General features: G+C 43.0%; 1 protein-coding gene across 2 annotated transcripts in view; it reads left to right on the forward strand.

Annotated features, from left to right (window-relative positions):
* The window catches only part of ANTXR1 (ANTXR cell adhesion molecule 1), a 296,666-nt gene that overhangs the window by 238,506 nt on the left and 39,150 nt on the right, over positions 1 to 19,010 (forward strand). The window contains exon 18 of one of the 2 annotated variants that reach the window (XM_082643353.1): positions 14,199 to 18,106. The exons of the other annotated variant lie outside the window; for it this stretch is intronic. Coding sequence (XP_082499479.1) covers positions 14,199 to 14,459 — 261 coding nt within the window. The 3' untranslated portion in view covers positions 14,460 to 18,106. Of the gene's footprint in view, positions 1 to 14,198; positions 18,107 to 19,010 lie in introns of those variants that run through there. 2 annotated transcript variants of the gene reach the window in all.

The raw sequence follows: 19,010 nt of genomic DNA on the forward strand, positions 1-19,010 counted from the left end.
CTTAGCCTTTCTGAGCCCACTTATACATTTTTGAATCACAGTAATAATATTAACCAACAGTGCAATTAGGTGCACAAAATGAGATGATGTATATAAAACAATTAGTACTAAGCCTGGCTCGGTGAATGGTAGATGCAATTAGTATGAAACTTCACCTCATAACAAGCAACTGGTCCCTCAAATAAGGAGCTTAGCCATTATGACAGGGTCATGGGATAGAAAAATGGTGCATGTGTGAGATGCTGAGAACCTAAAGGACACATACCTATGTCTCACTGGCAACAATATAGCAATCACAAAAGCAAAATATTCTTTATTTTTTAATTAATATTCTCTCCACTTGGAGAAAGCACTTTGATAGCTACAGGCATGGGAAAAGAATGCACCCTAAAGATGGGATTCCTCACATTGTGCAAAAGAAGAAAACAAACCTTCATCCATGAGCTTCTATCTATGGAGCAGGATGAGGCCAGAGCTATGCACCAGATGAATAAGTAATTTCATAATTTTACATTTCACATCCAAGCTAAATAATACTCTTGGCTAAGCAATCTCAGTTTATCTTCTGGCACCATTGTTTTAAGGCAAATACCTCAACATAAATAAAATAATAAATAGAAAGACTATATTAATGATAGTTCTAAGTACTCAGAGTCATTTAACTGGGATTATGGACAAGGACAGGGAAAATATACTCAAAATTGTTAACTGGAAGAGACAGAAAGGGAGAGAAGGAAGGCTGTGAGTAAAATTAGTTCATCCTGGGTCACACTTCCACTCACTCAGCATGACCGTGCCACATTGTTTTTCTAAATCTTAGAAAAGTGCATGAAAACAACATTATTACTGAGAACCATCCAAAATGTCATCCAGGCTTTTTGGAGAAATAATTGCTGCACTGCTTAGCAGGACCCATGGAGAGTACATTGAACTGGATGCCACCAATGATGAGAGGTTGGTCAATACCAATGGCTGGTTTTTAGAAAGGCAAATCTAAGAAACAATATTTAGGGCATGTTACACCAGGTCAGACCATTCAGCACCATTTGCTTCCTCCTGAATCAACAAATGTTTTCAATTAATTCCATCTCTGAAGTGTATGACCCATGGAATCTCTGCATATATCTTCATCTTACTACCCTGAACACACTGAATTTTGAGTCCCTTTGGCCACCTGATCACTTTTCCTGAATCTCCTTTCTCCAATCCTATTCTTTTTTTTTTTTTTTTAAGATTTGTCAGTTAGAACTAGACAGGTGCAGACATAATATGCCAAGGTTTTATATAATGATGAGACATAAATACAGTTCCTTATGTCACCATGTATGCTTTTGTCTTTGTTGACTGCAATGGTATGTTGACCTTCCTCAGGAGCCATTAGAGAGAGTCCTTCTCTACTTGGTCTTACTAATTCATTTATTTTCATGGCAGGTAATTCATTGTAACTTTGGACATAGGTGAGACATGGACACTTAGCAACCTTTCACGGAACCTTGGGACAGAGTTTATTCATCCGCATTTGGGTGGCAAGACTACTTTATCTTACTGTGTTTCCTCTCTGTCAGGGTACTTATTAAAATATTTTTTAAAGACGTTCAGGTTGGAATGATAATTGGAGCATATGTGTTCCACTTCACTGTTGAAGCAGGGGAGACCTTTCAACCCTGAGCTACCCACTGGCAGCATGGGAGTAGGTGATAGGATGTCTCAGGCCCAGGTCATATAAGTAAGCTCACACAAATGTGTAAACAGGTAAAATCCCTTCAATATTGCAACATCATTCCCATGCTTCTCCCAATTCAGCCTTTTCTCATCACCATAACAGCCTACATTTCATAATGAATAATGCAGAGTAATATCAAGAGAACAGAAAGGGAAATTTGTGATGGTTTCCTTTGGGGTTATATCTTTCTCTCATCCAGTGAGCTTATCTTTCTCCTGGGGACCCTTGGATTCTAGCCATGTGAAGTCCTAGCCAATCAGGCAATAGGCAATGAGTAGAACACAGATCAGGATCCTTACCAACCTTTGAAGAGTGCCAAGTTCAGAGTCCAAAAAAAAAGAGAAACCCGTGACAACTCCTGTGCTCAGCTCCACAAACCAGGAATGGCCCTACTAGGCAAAGCGATGAGTTATTTCAGTATTGTTCTGTAACAAACCACTCTAAACATAGTGGTTTACAATGGAATATTTCACAGAACTACAACAAATAATTCTAAAATTTGTATGGAACCACGAAAGACCCCAAATAGCCAAAATCATCTTTAAAAAGAAGAATAAAGCTGGAAGCATCACATTCTCTGATTTCAAGCTATACTACAAAGCTATCATAATCAAAACAGATTGTATTGGCACAAAAACAGACACATAGATCAATGGAACAGAATTGAGAGCCCAAAAATAAACCCACACATATATGGACAATTAATCTATGACAAAGGAGCAAAAAACATGCAATGAAGAATGGACAGTCTCTTCAACAAGTGGTGCTGGGAAAACTGGACAGCCACATGCAAAAGAATGAAACTAGACCACTATCTTACATTATACACAAAAATTAACTCGAAATGGATTAAAGACTTGAACATAAGACCTGAAATTATAAAATTCCTGGAAGAAAACATAAACAGTAACCTCACTGACATCAGTGTTAGCAATGTTTTTGTGGATCTGATTCCAAAGGCAAGGAAAACAAAAGCAAAAATAAATAAGACTACATCAAACTAAAAAGCTTCTGTACCATGAAGGATACCATCATCAAAACGAAAAGGCAACCTACTGAATGGGAGAATATATTTGCAAATCATATATCCAATAAGGGGTTAATATCCAAAATATATAAACTCATACAACTCAACAACAACCAAAAAAAACAAACAACCCGATTTTAAAAATGGGCATAGGATCTGAATAGACATTTTCCCAAAGAAGACATACAGATGGGCAACAGGCACATCACTAGTTATTGGAGAAATGCAAATCAAAACCACAATGGGATATCACCTCACACCTCTTAGAATGGCCATTGTGGAAAAGACAAGAAATAACAAATGTTGGAGAGGGTGTAGAGAAAAGGGAACCCTCATGCACTGTTGGTGGGAATGTCAATTGGTGCAGCCACTATGGAAAACAGTATGGAGATTCCTCAAAATATTAAAACTAGAACTACCACATGACCCAGCTATTCCACTTCTGGACACTAATTCAGAAAGGTTTACACACCCTTATGCTCATTGCAGCATTTTTTCCCATAGCCAAGGTATGGAAAAAACCTAAGTGTCTATCAATGGATAGGTGGATAAAGAAGATGTGGTGTGTGTATATCTACCCAGACATAAAAAAAGAATGAAATCCTGACATTTGCAACAATGTGGGTGGACCTTGAGGGTATTATGCTTAGCTAATAAGTCAGACAGAGAAAGACAACTACTGTATGTTATCCACTCATATATGGAATCTAAAAAACAAAAAACAAACTCAGAGATACAGAGAACAGATCAGTGGTTACCAGAAGGGAAAAAGGTTGGTGGTGGACAAAACAGGTGAAGGGGATCAACTGTATGCTGATGGATGGTAACTAGACTTGTGGTGGTGATCACTCTGTAGTGTAAACAGATGTTGAACTATAATGCTGTAATCCTGAAACTTGTATAAGAAGATAAGTAAGTAAATACATCATAGTGGTTTAAAACAACAATACTTTGCTCTTTCTCTCACAGTTCTGTGGGTTGACCTGACTCACCTGTATAATTCTCACTTGGGGTCTGGTCTCTCATGCAGTCAGATGGTGGCTAGGACTGGAGTCATCGGGGGTATATTGGGCTAGACGTCCAAGAGGGCTTCTTCACTCACCTGTCTGTCCTCAGTTCTCTCCACATGGTCTCTCTTTACAGTAGAGTAACCTGGAACCCTTACACCGAGTCTCAGGGCACCAAAAACAGGAAACAGAAATTTCCAGGCCTTTTAACGTCAGTCTCAAAGCTAATACAACATCACTTCCATCATATTTCAGTATTCAAAACTATCACAAGCCGGATTCAAGGGAGTGGAGAAATAGACTCTTCCTCACCAGGGGGAGGGGCCCATACTCACAGGAGGGAAGGAATCGATGGCAGCCATTCCTGCAGACAAGCTACCACCAAACAGGGAGAGAGAATTCTTTGGAACAGAAGACGTTCTCTCTGCCCAGACTGCTCTGAGAGAGGCCCCCTCCCCTGCTGCTCTTGGGTGGCCCAATGGCTAAAGCAGCAAAGTAAAATTTGAGCAAATACAATTGTTTAAAATTGGGGTATAGAGGAATTAATAAACCCACACCACTCCTAGACTTCAACAGATCAAGCTGATGGAAAATAAATAAAAGATACAGAGGCTTTAACTAATCTAATAAAAATAGATGTTGGGATATTTATTTAACAGTGCACCCATCAAATAGAAAATTCACATTATTTTTTAAATTTGTAAAAAATTACTATAACTTAGGCAACAAAGAAAACAAGAAAAAGGAAGAATAAGTATAATTTTTATAGGCCACGTTTTCCCACGACCTCACCACAATAAAAATTTATGGGAATTGGAAAAAAAATCATAGCCTTAATTTTTTTCATTATTAAAATGAAAACAATGAGCTAAGCATTCAGTTAAAACTTAGAAAAGAATATGAAACAAATCTACAAAAACAGAACTAAGGAATCTATGAACATAAGAACAAATTAATGAAAACCAAGCAAAAAGCGTAGAGCTGAGAAATAAGTCTTAAAAAAATTTTTCTTTGGAAGTACCAATATCACTGACAAATCTTTGAAAGTCAAAAAAAAGTCAGGACATGTAAATATGTATATTATTGATAATGACAAAAGGGGTATTTATCATCACAAATAAAGATATTTGTTCAATTGTAAGAATTTCCTGTGTACAAAGTACAGGGCTATGCAAAGGATTAAAAATTCTTATGAAATGAATGATTTTCTAAGAAAGGATAAATTATGGAAATGGACTCAAGTACAAAGCCTGAAGAGGTCAATATCTGTGACAAAAACTTTTAAAGGCATCGAAGAGCTGCACTCAAGAAAACCAGCATGTCCAAAAAGATTTTGAGAGAATTTTCTCATGCTTTTAGTGAACTAATAACTTTTATTTTATTAATTTTTATTGGAATATTGTTGCTTTACAATGTTTTATTAGCCTACACTACACAACAAAATGAATCAGCCATAGACATACAGATATCCCCTCCCTTTTGGGCTTCCCTCCCATTTACGTTACCACAGGGCATTAGGTAGAGTTCCCTGTGCTATAGAGTATGTTCCCATCAGTTGTCTATTTTATACATAGTATCAATAATGTATATGTGTCAATCTGAACTAATAACTCTTAAGCTATTTCACAAATATAGAACATGTGCAAAAGATGAAAATCTTCCCAATTCCTTTTGTGAAAGTTAGCATTACCTTGATGACAAAAAGAGCAACAAAAAAAAAGTGGCCCATCTCACATATGAAATTGGGTGCCAAGATCCTAAATCAAAGATTAACAATTGATTCTAGAACTTTTCAGAAGTTATTTTAGAAATGTGAGGATAGGTAGAACTTAAATAGACTCAGTGCCCAATAAGGAATTTAATAACTGCATTTGGTATTTCCATGTCACAGAAGATTATGCAACCATTGAAAATAATATTGAAAATGGTAAGGGAGGGACTTCCCTGGTGGTCCAGGGGTTAAGAATCCTCCTCCCAGTGCAGGGGATATAGGTTCGATCCCTGGTGGGGGAACTAAGATCCCACATGCCGCGGGGAAACTAAGCCCGCATGCTGCAACTACAGAGCCCGCACGCTCTGGAGCCTGTGCACCCCTATTAGAGAGAAGCCCATGCACCGCAATGAAGAGCCTGCTCGCCACAATGAAAGATCCCGCATGCCACAACTAAGACCTGATGCAGCCAAATAAATAAATAAACTGCTGGAAAACATAAAATCTATTAAAAAAATACAAAATGCCAGGGGAGAAATGGTCACAGCATTTTATTAAAAAACTTTGATACAGGATGATCCCATTTTTGTACATATATGGGCCACTCTGTGTGTGTGTTGGGGGGTGGAGGTGGGCGGGGATGTGATCTGAAAGAACGAGCACAAAATGTTAACTCTCTGAGCGTGATCATTGAAATTCTTCCCTCCTCCTCTTCTCCCTCCTTCCTTTGTGCATTTTCCAAATTTTCCACAAAGAAAATGTAGAACTTTGTAATCAGATTAAAAAGGGGGAATTTTGTTCTTAAATAAGTCTTATCTCAATAGTAGTTCTTAACAAACCCTGTATTTACAAGTGTCCCACTAAAGATGTGCCATTTTTATTTCTACCCTTTCATTTTTCTAGTTTCCTTTTGTTACCAAATATTTCCTTCATGCTTTCATCTTACCCTCAATTTTGGCATCCAAAGAAGTTATTATGGAGAGCAGGCCAGCGTGTGTGTCAGCAAAATGAATCAAATAACTAAAGGAATTGACCTTGGATCCTTTTCCATGAAGAGCACATAAAAGGCAGGCTATTATATGAGATTTATAGACAGGGCAAGTGCGTGGTAGAGAAAAGGGAGCCGAGAAGGATTCTGGCATCACCACTCAACACACCCTTCTCTTTGCCCTCAGTTCTGGCTTTGGGAAAGAGGAAAAAGGCAAGATAGCTGTCTCTGTGCCACTCTGTCCCTGTCCTAGACTTGGGCCTATGAATGAATGCTGTTAAATGAATAGCCAGAGTATGGTGTCTTCATTTCAAGTGATGGACCAAAGCTGAAGTGTGTGGTTCAATAAAAGAAAACAGCATGGAATGGCAGAAAGAAATACCAAGGGAGCAGGGCCGATTTGTGCTGAGGAACTTGGATATTTTCCTGTAGAAGGTGGGGAGGGGAGACATTGAAGAATTTAAGCAGGAAGACAACATTGAATGTGTGTCTGTCTATGCCTATATATATGTAAATTTTTATATATACAGGAATATATACATCTTATATATACTTCTATGTATCCATGTGCATGCAAACGTGTATATCTATGTGCACACATTTTATTTATGTGTGTACATATATACATTTTATATGGAAACCAAAACATTACTGGAAAAGAGAAAGGCTGAAAGCAGGAAGACTGGTATACTTAGAAGTTACAGAGGATGAGCAACAGCGAGGGTGTGGAAGAATGAGTGGAGAGGAAAGATCTTTAAGAGAGAGAATCAGAATGCTGCTTCCCCCTGATTGTGGCAGAAGATGGCCACCCCCCAGTTTCCACTTACATCCCCTCTATTCAAGGGATCAACCTTAACTGACTAACTACCTGCAAACTCAGTCATAATTCCAAACTCCCAGAAGAGAGAATCTGACCGGTCTACCTCAGATTAGGCGTCCACTTCCTGGTCCAGTCAACTATAGCCAAGGCCAGTGTCACAGAACACAAATACGGTTGCTGAGATCCATTTATTTGTGGGATGTTTGACTGCTGTCCAACTCCACCTCTGGACTATATTCTTCCTGAGGGCCGGGAATGTGTTTGGTTGCTCAGCGCTGTCTGTGGCACCTTATAAAGTGTCCAGGACATAGCTGGCACTCAAAAACCATTTGTCAAAAGGATGAATGCACAAATGACAACAAGTGAAGAGAAGAATCAGACAGAAGAAACAGCATGATGGAGTCATCCTATCCAGCCCTCCATCCGTTCATTGTTCATGTGTCTCATTTATCACCAGAGCACCTACTTCAGCAGAATTACGTCAGTTGCTTCACCATGTCAATGAGTTTTGTGGTCTAGCTTGAGAAGCAACCCCCATTTACAAGGGTGATGTAAGTTAGAAATTATGCTCCTAATTCTAAACAACTGACATAAAACAAACTATGGAAACCAAATCCACTTAACATGAGAAATACCTCCAAACAAGACAATCAAGGGGAGAACTAGGCCAGAGAGTCAAGGTATTTGTCGGAAGAAACTTGGCAGACCTGTTCTTCTTTTTCCATCTGATTACTTTCTTATTCTTCCTGTGAAATCCAATTTCCTTAAGTGTCCTCTATTCATAGGAAACTATTTGGTTTAATCTGTGGAAGCCATGGCATATTTTTAACCACCTCTGAAGGCCAGCTCCCTCTCCACTGAATGTGCCTGATACCCAAACAGATGTTTTATAACACTCAGCACACATGAGCTCACCACTGGCGAGTCTTTTGCACGCAATCAGCCCTCAGCTCTTCTCACATTTCCCCTATCATCCCACAAACCCAAGTTCAGAACTCACAGGCAAGCTTGAATACTTACCATGGTAACAAAAGAGCAGAACATGGAGAATCCAATTTTGAATTTTCAACTTATTAATGTTTTGTAAATCTGATGGCCAGCTGGAAAATATGCGATACAAAGAGTTAGCCAAACTAAGTAGTATATAAAATGATGTGCAGGGCTTCCCTGGTGGTGCAGTGGTTAAGAATCTGCCTGCCAATGCAGGGGACACGGGTTCGAGCCCTGGTCCAGGAAGATCCCACATGCTGCGAAGCGACTAAGCCCGTGCACCGCAACTACCGAGCCTGCGCTCTAGAGCCCGCAAGCCACAACTACTGAAGCCCGCGCACCTAGAGCCCATGCTCCACAACAAGAGAAGCCACCACAATGAGAAGCCCATGCACCACAACGAAGAGTAGCCCCCGCTCACTGCAACCAGAGAAAGCCCACACGCAGCAACAAAGACCCAACACAGCCCAAAATAAATAAATTTATTTTTTTAAAAAAGGGGGTGGGCTTCCCTGGTGGCACAGTGGTTGAGAGTCTGCCTGCCGATGCAGGGGACGCGGGTTCGTGCCCCAGTCCGGGAGGATCCCACATGCCGCGGAGCGGCTGGGCCCATGAGCCATGGCCGCTGAGCCTGTGCGTCCGGAGCCTGTGCTCCACAACGGGAGAGGCCACAACAGTGAGAGGCCCGCGTACTGCAAAAAAAAAAAAAGATGTGTAATCTGGCTGCCCCCAAAGAATTCAGATTAAAGTATCCAAGTTAAAGGGTTCCAAAGCAATTTGAATTCTGATAGAATTTTAAAATATTGGGGCTGAAGGGTCCTTGGTCTAGCTAGCGCAACAATTTTGTTTCAGATGAAGATGAAGAAGCAGAGACCCACAGAGAGAAAGAGACTTAGGGTTTCACACACTAGAGGCAGAACTGGAGATGGAAGTCTGCCTCCCGGCCCAGACCCGCAGGGCAGACAGACCACAGTCCCACACCCCCAGTTTCCTGACTGTTCTCCTTGGATCATCAGTGTCTGCAGTTCAAAGCTAGGAAGAAGCCAGAACCTGGTCAATAAGATCTTTCATCCTGACTACACCATGATCATTTCAAAGTGTGTCCCCTCCAGTTTAGATAAAGAGTTTTGTTGAAGAACAACTTCCTTTGACAAATCAATAAAAAGTAACCCAAAACGGTATTTTTAAAGGTAACGTGTCAACACTTCAAGTGTGGAACTCAAGGGGAGCACACAGGATTCTCGCCACCCCTACCCTAAGAGTCTAGAGAATGGTCCAAAGAGACCATCAGGGGATGACTGAGGAGATGTAAACACACAGCCGTGAGTTCATGAACCTTTGATCCTCTGAGAACGTAAGCCTGCAGGGGAAATCTGAGCTTCCTACGAAGGCTTGCTCCACCTCAGAGACCGTCAAAGGTATGAGCAGTATTCTTTGAGTGCCAACTTAAACGCGAACCTACTGCTGCTATGAAGATCTCCAAAGGAGAAGACCCAGATGGTGCCTCAGAAATAATCCCCCAGCCATTGGGGAACAAGGTTTATATTGAGAAGACTACCAAGTGGCAGAGTATAGCCTTCATTAAACAGATATTTGTGGAGAGCTTAGGATGGGCTAGGGTGGACATCCCACAACAAAGAGCAAGAATTTAATTGAAAAATGGAAGCAAGGCCAGATCACAGATAGCATATGCTATTGGAGGGAGGCATTTGGGTTTTATTTTTAGGATCACTGGGGAGCCATTGAAAGATGTTGATGTGGGGAGTGAACTGACCAGACTTACATTCTGGAAAGATCTCTCGATCTCTTGATCTGATCTCTTGATCAGATCTATGTTAAGAGCTGATGGACTGTGGCCAAGTGCAACACTGTGTCTTACCGTCTACAAGTGCTTCACGGCATTATTTGCACTTTTAGCCTGTGTTCAGGATAATGCAGTAAAAAGGGGGGAGGAGAGCCTAAAGCAAGCAGAGCTAAGTTTTAATCCCGTTTCTACAGTTTACCAGCTGTGTCGTCTTGGGCACGTTATTTAAATAGGTCTGAGCCCTCAATCTCCTTTCTGTACAATGAAAATAATAATACTTAGCTCATGGGGTTTTGATAATAAAGTGGATGATGTGCCTGGACATTTCTAATAATCTTCCCAACACCACTAGATTCAACCAAATCAAAATGGCATTTTTCAGCCCAGGAAGAACGTCACCTAGCATCCTGCTAAGCCTCCACTTAGCAAGAGATATTGTTGCATTTTCTTCTTAAAATTTAATCAGGACATTTTGTTGCTAATGTGTGAAAATAATTGGCATATATACTTTGTAAGTGAGCAGTGAGGTAAACTGAGGTCAAAGCCAAATATTGGATCTGAATCAAGCAACCCGAAAACAATACTGCAAAGAATTAAACTGGTTACAAAGACCAGCATAGGAAGTAAGTGCTCCAGTTGTCCTAGCAAACTTTTAACCAAACACTTGGGCAGATTTGCTGGCATGTGTGACACTGAGAACATCTGGCCTTTCAATTGTCCTCTCGCAAGCAAAAAATAACGTCGTGTAAACTGATCTTAAAGCCAGCTACATGGTCTAAGTGTTAACAGTGTTTGTGTTGGCTCCTTTGGCTCCCGGTTTTAAGAACTTCATTTGTAGCCACACCCCTCCCTGAAGTCCTAATTGCGTCTTGCTGTAACTGACCCCAGGGATTTGTTTATGCCGTGTCTGCATCTTCTTTTCAGGACAGTAAGTATGTGTCAATGCATCAGTAGTCAACTGTGTGTCCTGTAAGAATAAGTTACAGGAGTGACGCAGCAATGGGAGGCCAGAAGAAGGTGTGGATGAAAGCCGGCTCTGGGAGCTGCCCTGGTCATGTGTCCAGTGCTATAGTTTTTTCCCTGTATACCAGTTTTATTCTAGAAGCCAGGTGAGGAGGGTAGAGGTTCTAGCCTGCAGCTCTCCTAGGAGGCACTGAGCTAGGAGTCTGAGCATGTTTCCGTACCCAGACTCAACTTCACTCACCAAACACAATGTGCCAGGCACTGTTCCAAGCCCTTCAAGAAAAACGGTTAAGTTAATCATCTTGACTGGGAGTGGCAGGTGGTGTATTATCCCCAGCCTCCATCTCTCAGTGGGGTGTGACTCAGGAGGGCGTGGCAGAGGCTGTGAGCTTGCCCCCGCCCCTCTGGCTCTGGGCTGCTATGCTGGGCTCGAATATGCTGGATCTGTAATGAACCACAGCCTGTGCTCTGCAGCAGGTGCCCGTGGGGCACCCCTGGGGTGTTACTGACTATAGGAAGGGGCGCTCTCTGCCTCTCTCCCACCCCACCCCACCCCTGTCCTTCAGCTGCTGTGGCCAAGAGGCTGTGACGGCAGCAGGGGAGGGGCTGACCTAGGAAGATCTTTCTCCATCTCACTCCCATCGCACCCCCCCACACACCCCTGCCCGCTTTTACTCCATCTTTAGCTGACAGATGTGAGAGATCATCTTTTGTTCCGTGGATCCTTTCAAACCTTTCTGAAGACATTTAGGAATCCTAATCTGGGTTATGAACAGAAGGAGCCTGGCAGCTCCTGATTGTGTCCCCAGTAAAAACACTAGAGTTATAATTGTGTGAAATAATTAAACGGGCCTCTGAGATCATTCACCTGTTCTCTTGCACCAGCTCACCATCACTGATCCCTAAAGGGAGGGAGAGAGCAGTGGGATGACCAGCCCTAAAGGAAATCTGAAGCCACGTGGGGACTTGACTCCAGGCACCAGCAGCTCCTTCCCCAGGATTGGAATTTTCCTTCATCTTTAAAGGAAACGGGCCTCTTGGTCTGACTGGGCATATCTAGGAATGAAAGGCAGAACATGTAGTGCAGTAAATCCCAACCCTGAGTTGTCCGTTACAGGAACTTATCACAGATGGTAATTGTTAGGACATTCACATCTTGGAAGAAAGAGCTTTATCCAGGATCATAAATAAACTGTAATCGAGGCTTAGATTTATAAAGCTGTAAAAGAGGGCTGCTTGGACAAACGGGAATTCACAGTACTGGGTCACAAAGTTGACTTAACTCGTGAAAGTCTGACCGTGATCTGGGAGTTCTGGGCAATGCAATGAGAAGATGGTAGCTGATTTCTGCAGTTCGTGGACCCCAATCGAAACCTAATAAAGTTAGGTCATGGTTTAATCTCATGAAATGCAAGCTCAGAGAAAATGGGGTGCTGACCTCTAAATACGGCACTGTAATTCCTAAAGCAACAGTGGAGCACAAAACAAGGCCACTGCCTTCCAGAAGTTTCTCACCTCGTCAGGGAGCCAAGGCATTTACAGATAAAGCAATTATAGTATGCAGGCTTTGGTGTGTGGCGTAGACTGTAGCTAGAAAACTCAGGGAGGGAAGCAAGGGATGAGTGGAAGCAGACTCTTCAGGGAAAGATGTGTGGAGGAAAAGGGACTTGACTTGGGACTGGAAGGATGGATGCGGTGTACACGTGTGAGGAAAGCTTTGCTCGGGGCCCCGCCAGCTCCCACAAACATTCGCCGTGCCCCTGCCGTGACGCTCCCCAAGCCAAGTCTCAAATCACACACTTGTATTTCCCTCTTGTCCTTCAGGTAACTGGTCCTTAAAGTCCACAGCCTCACTCGCTTCGTCCCCCTCAGGCCCTTCCTCAATAGGCCTGGAAAGGAAAACGGTGGCCCCTCTGGACACATCCCATCCAGTTTGGCCACCGCAGGATGGGCGTCCATCCTGAAGAATGAAGCCAGGGAAAATGCCGTACTCCCTCCTCGGCCCCAGTGTAATGCTTGTATCGGGTTAAAATCAGGTTAAAATGAGCAGGACAGGAGAAAGGGACAGGGCAGCCTCAGAGGGGGTGGCCCCGATTCTCTCAGCATCCAGGACACACAGTAGAGAGAAGATGCCCCCATAGGCGTGGGAAGTTTGGAAAAAGGCCAGGACCCCACAAGGCTGGCCGATCCCCTGCCCAGGCGAGAAGGGGAGGGTCAAATGGGAAAGGTGAGGGGGGTCCACACACCAGAAGGAGAACATCGTGACAGGGAGAGCCCCTGTGCTCCCGTCCGTTGCAGAGCCCAGTGTTGGGTGAAAGGCTCCCAAGTGCCTGTTGAGACTAGAGGTATCTGTTGGGGGGCAGGGCTGGCGGGCCTGTGATTCTGGAGAGCAAAGAGGATGTGCCCCAGGGGAGAGAGGGCTACCTAGGGCTGGCTTCATATTCTAGACTTTGAAGAGGCTTCTGTAGGGGTTCCAGGTGTCCACTCTGCATTATCTAGTCAGGTACCTGGGAAGGGTGGGGAAAAAGCTGGATTCAGGGTAGATGCCTGCTTTGCAACAAAAGGTCCCCAGGTTGTATTTCTTAAGAACCTAAGGGCACCTGGGCAGGTGCAACAGCAGCTGGAAGAAGAGGGATTCCCCAGGGAAAACAAAAGCAGGATAAACTGTTCATGTCAGAGCTCTGGGGAAGGCAGGGTCTTGGAGCAGGAGACTGTATCTACTGGTGACAACAACCCCACCTCTTCCTAGTTTTGATTTAACCTTTCTGAGCCTCAGTGTCCTCATCTGTGAAATGGAACAACTGATAATAATACCTGCCTGGCAAGGCTGTTGAGGAGATTAAATTCAACGACCTCTGTACTTACCTTGACCTTGTGTGTCCAGTTAAGGTCAGTCCCCTTCTCTTCCACCTCCTTGAGAGAGACTCGGTGAAAAATGAAATTGAACAAATAAGTTTGCAACACAGTAAGCCCAGAAGAAGGGAACAAGGAGCTTATTTGTTGTCAAGTTCTGGTGTAATGCTCTGCTGAGCGCACGGACATAAACACGGCATCTGCTTTCCACATATTTTTCAGGCTGCCCCCCTCCTGCACACTGCCACCTGCCCTGTTGTAAGGCCCCAGCAAGCATCAGCTCATGTTTCCTTCTCTCTGATTCTCTTCCAGGGGCGCTGTATCAACTTCACCAGAGTCAAGAACAATCCGCCTGCCAAGTACCCCCTCAACAATGCCTACCACACCACCTCACCGCCTCCTGCCCCCATCTACACCCCGCCCCACCCTGCTCCCCATTGCCCTCCCCCACCCCCCAGTGCCCCCACCCCTCCAATTCCATCCCCACCTTCCATCCTCCCCCCTCCCCCTCAGGCTCCCCCTCCCAACAGGGCACCACCCCCCTCCCGACCACCTCCTAGGCCCTCTGTCTAGAACCCACAGTTCATGCTCTGGGTTCTCTCAGAAACTTTGGGGAGGAGGCTCCTCTGTGGTGTTAGAACAAGTCTTTCCAGTTAAAGGGGGCTCCCACTTTGGAAATGAGTGGTGCTAAAGCCCACTGACGTTCACACACTTTAAAAATTGGTTTGTGACACCAGTACACCGACAATTGTGATCAGAGGAAAGAAAGCGAAATTTTGAATTGCCTGAAAACAAACAATGAGGCAACTACAGTCACAATTATAGCCAGCCAGCCATCACCTCTAGAAGGTTCCAGAGACACTGAAACTGCTGAGATGCTCTAAATGGGATTGTGTCTCATGGAGATCAATAAGAAAATCATTTCTCTGAGGGTGAAATGCAGAGTCAGATAAGAAATAACATTGCTGGGTTGCTAAATGCTGCCTTCCCTCTTTCACTCCACCTCCATCACTTGACCCTGGACCCTTGGCCTAAGAACCAAGGAATCCTCACCTCTATGTGCCATCCAGGAAGGTCGAGACCCTTTGCCTACATCTTTGGGGAAAGATTGGGGTCCCCATTGTGGCAAGAAACTCAACATCATACAGGTATCCAAAAGCATGTTCTGGGATTTGCAGAGGAGTAAAAAGATATGCCTTATTTTCCTTCCAAATTCTCCCAGTTTCCAAGTGAGGAAGAGGGCGGTTGTTTACTGAAGGAAAAGGTATGTTACCATGTTGCTGTGTAAGTGAAATCAGGTATGTGCACTGACAGGAGAGTACTGATGGGAGCATCAGACAGTTTCTAAAACCCACAGGCCATCAGCAACTGGAGGTGGCTGGCTTTGGCCCAACATGGCCCCTAAATCAACAGACAATGGCATCGTCAAAGAGCAACTTGTTAATGCCTCATGTTAAAAAAATCAAGATTTGGCTTCGATTTAAATCACTTGAGATATGAAGAAGTGATTGATCCTATTTTCCACAGACAAACATTAGTTGATCTTCCCAAAATGTCATCACTAGCACCTACCACACAATTTCACTGATTTTATTTTTCTTTCTCCGTGAAGTTGTGCACCAGAGACTTCTAGGTAGAGCTGAGAGACAATAGTCCTGACATACTAAGGAATTTATCCAAAAAAAAAGCATCTGTTTGTGGATACAAATATATTTCTCCTTGGCTTTTCAACATACTCACAAATATTATCAGCTGCCTGAAATTCCCACCATGCCTGGGAACCACTCCACTCCTCCAAGTCTTTCTGAATCTGCTATCACCAGTAAGCTCTATAATCACTTTCTAAACATTAGGCTTCATCACCCAAGGGTGAAAACAGAGGCCACTGTTTAGGGCCTCCTGCACCAGCCTGTTCAAAATTACCTCCCCCTCCAACTTTCCACAGGTCTTAAAATTCCACTCCCAAAACCCTTAAATCTTTTCAGGAATGAAGCAGAATATAAAGTAAATGCAAACTTAGTGCTTTGGGCTGTGGTCTCCAAAAATCCTTCAAAAACCCACCAAGCCAGCCTCATTCTTTCATCTTACTTAGAACAGAGACATAGGACCTAGCATGCATGCCATACACACCAATGCTTGTAGCCATGGCAGACATTGCTAATCAATCACAGCACCATCTTCCATGGAGCCCAATGATTTCTACACAATCCTCAAATCATAATTCCAAAGAGCCACCATTAATCTGTCAAAATTGAGACATAAATGATCCCTAATTGCCATCTCAACTTTAGGAAGCAAAAGCAAACAAGGATTGTGTGGGGGAATGGGGAAACCCTTGGGCATAAAAGGTACAGTCAGGGGAGAATAGATCTAGGCAGAGTGCCCTAGTCGGGGTCCACAGGCACTAAATCTGCATTGCCAACACCAAACTGACACTTCCCCAAGCATACCTCAGACCTGCCCTTCTCCCAGCCTGCCGCTGCCAGAGACTCTCCCAGCTTCCTCATAGAGCTAAAATCAGAGATAGTTTACAGGGCTTATGAAAGCAACCTCCCTCGCTTGCCCCCCAACCTGGCCCATATTGTCTATTTTTAGAATATTAGGTTTCTTCTTGAGTATAGTTCTCCATGAAGCAGGTGTCAGAATGTCTTGGCCACCTGCAGTGACATTGCTGGACTCCAGAGAACCATTCCACAGGGGAATGGGTTCCCCAGACTCACAGCATAGAGGCGTTGAGCCCCTGGCCACTGTTTTGACTGCTGGCGGTACAAAACAGCCCACCCCACACCACTGCTGCATGGCTCACTGCGGCCATCAGAAAGTTCAAGCCAAGATGTTGACATTGCTGTGCATCAAGATGGCAGGCATCAGGTGAGAATGCAACATTCAGGATCCCAACTGCACATCAGTCAGAAGCCCTGTGCAGTTTCCAAGATGTTTTGGTGAACTTTTAGATGAAATAGGGAACTGCGAATATATGATGACTTTGAAGAGGATTAGCAGGGTTTGTCCTTAAAAGGGACTCTTCATGTCAACCCCAGTCACTTAGAATTACAGTGGAGAAGGAGAAACGTCTATACTGTATGAACAAGGTAATATTTTAATAGTAGGCTATTACAGGCAGGAAAATTCTTTAACTGGTTTATAAAATCTATCCAAACTTGTGTCATTCCCTGTAAAAGGTAGCAGACATATGACTGTGATTAGGAAACTGCACAAAATTATTTTTTCAGCCCTCATGTTATTGTCCTCCTGAAGTTTTTTTTAATAAAAGCCACCTTTTTGTTGTATATATTCATATTCCATGTGTTAGATGGAAGCATTTCCTATCCAGTGTGAATAAAAGGAACAGTTGTAGTAAATTATTATAAGGCCAATGATATTTCATGGCAGGTTATTCTACCAAGCTGTGCTTGTTGGTTTTTCCCATGACTGTATTGCTTTTATAAATGTACAAATAGTTACTGAAATGACGAGACCCTTGTTTGCACAGCATTAATAAGAACCTTGAGTGGTTACCTCTGTTGACGACCAGTTCACAAACAGCTTCTGTCCTGGAGCTTGGCCCATACTCCAGTAAGACACAAGGTCTCTCTTTTACCAAAGTCAAGAACAGAGCTAGTGGACATATTAATGAATAGTCTTGGATATCTGGCTGTGGATAACCTCATTGTAAATATCACTAGAATGGGCAGAGATAATCTGGAAGTCTCACAAATACTAAAGTCCAAACACTGTGTCAGATGAGGGAAATCCATCCAAGAACTAGAAAAAAGTAATGATGAGATAATGAGCAACAATTTCAGCCCAGTGCCAACTCAATAAAAAACAATTAATGCTGTGTAAAAGTGGGTTGAATTACTTTGCAAACTATATAAAGATATATGCGTAAAAAGCCTATTAATGCACACCAGATGGGAATGGGATGTTCTAGTCAATTGTGTTTTCTAGTTATCTGAACTCTACTATATTATCATACTTGGATAAGCAATTTAAAAGAATTAGAATATGATTTTTTAAATACACTTAACATTAAACTCTTCTAATTCTTTCTTCTATCTATGATAATTCCTAAGACAGTATGGATCTTCAGTGCCTCTGAGTCAATGTTATAAAAATCAGTTATTGCTGTACCTGCTATAGGAGACTGGGCTAAATGTGTACAATGACAAACCCTGGAAGTTGCTTTTTTAAAAAAAATAATAAATTCTTAAAATTAACACCTTTCCTAGTTGTGTCTTTGTTATGAAAATGAAGTGTAGGTTGTTCAAGTGCTTAACATCCTGATCATAAAAATGGCTATCACGGGCTTCCCTGGTGGCGCGGTAGTTGAGAGTCCACCTGCCGATGCAGGGGACACGGGTTCGTGCCCCGGTCCGGGAAGATCCCACATGCCGTGAGCAGCTAGGCCCATGAGCCGTGGTCACTGAGCCTGTGCGTCCGGAGCCTGTGCTCCGCAACAGGAGAGGCCACAACAGTGAGAGACCCGCGTACCGCAAAAAAAAAAAAAAAAAGAAAAAAAAAAAGGCTGTTACTTTGCAGATTAAATTATATTGCTCAAATTATTTTGTGCCCTCCAGTAAACTCTTCACTGTCTTGATTACTCTCATTTCTTCTTTAGCTGTCCAACATTCAACATATTCTTTATTTTTACCAACAGTTTTAGATTTTAAAAAGTAACACATGCTGGGCTTCCCTGGTGGTGCAGTGGTTAAGAATCCGCCTGCCAATGCAGTGGGCATAGGTTCGAGCCCTGGTCTGGGAAGATCCCACATGCTGTGGAGCAGCTAAGCCCACACGCCACAACTACTGAACCCGTGTGCCACAACTACTGAAGCCTGCACGCCTAGAGCCCATGCTCCACAACAAGAGAAGCCACTGCAGTGAGAAGTCTGTGCACCACAATGAAGAGTAGCCCCCACTCACCACAACTAGAGAAAGCCCACATGCAGCAACGAAGACCCAACACAGCCCGAAATAAATAAATTAAATTAATTATTTTTTTTTAAAAAAAACTTTTAATTAAAAAAAAAGTAACCCATGCTAAATGAAACAATGAAGTAAAAGTAGAGATATAGAAGCACACAGGAAGACAAATAAATGTAGTGTATCAGTCAGGATTGT

The sequence above is a fragment of the Mesoplodon mirus genome (genome assembly GCF_964341445.2).
Source record: "Mesoplodon mirus genome assembly, chromosome: 14".
NCBI lineage: Eukaryota > Metazoa > Chordata > Mammalia > Artiodactyla > Ziphiidae > Mesoplodon > Mesoplodon mirus.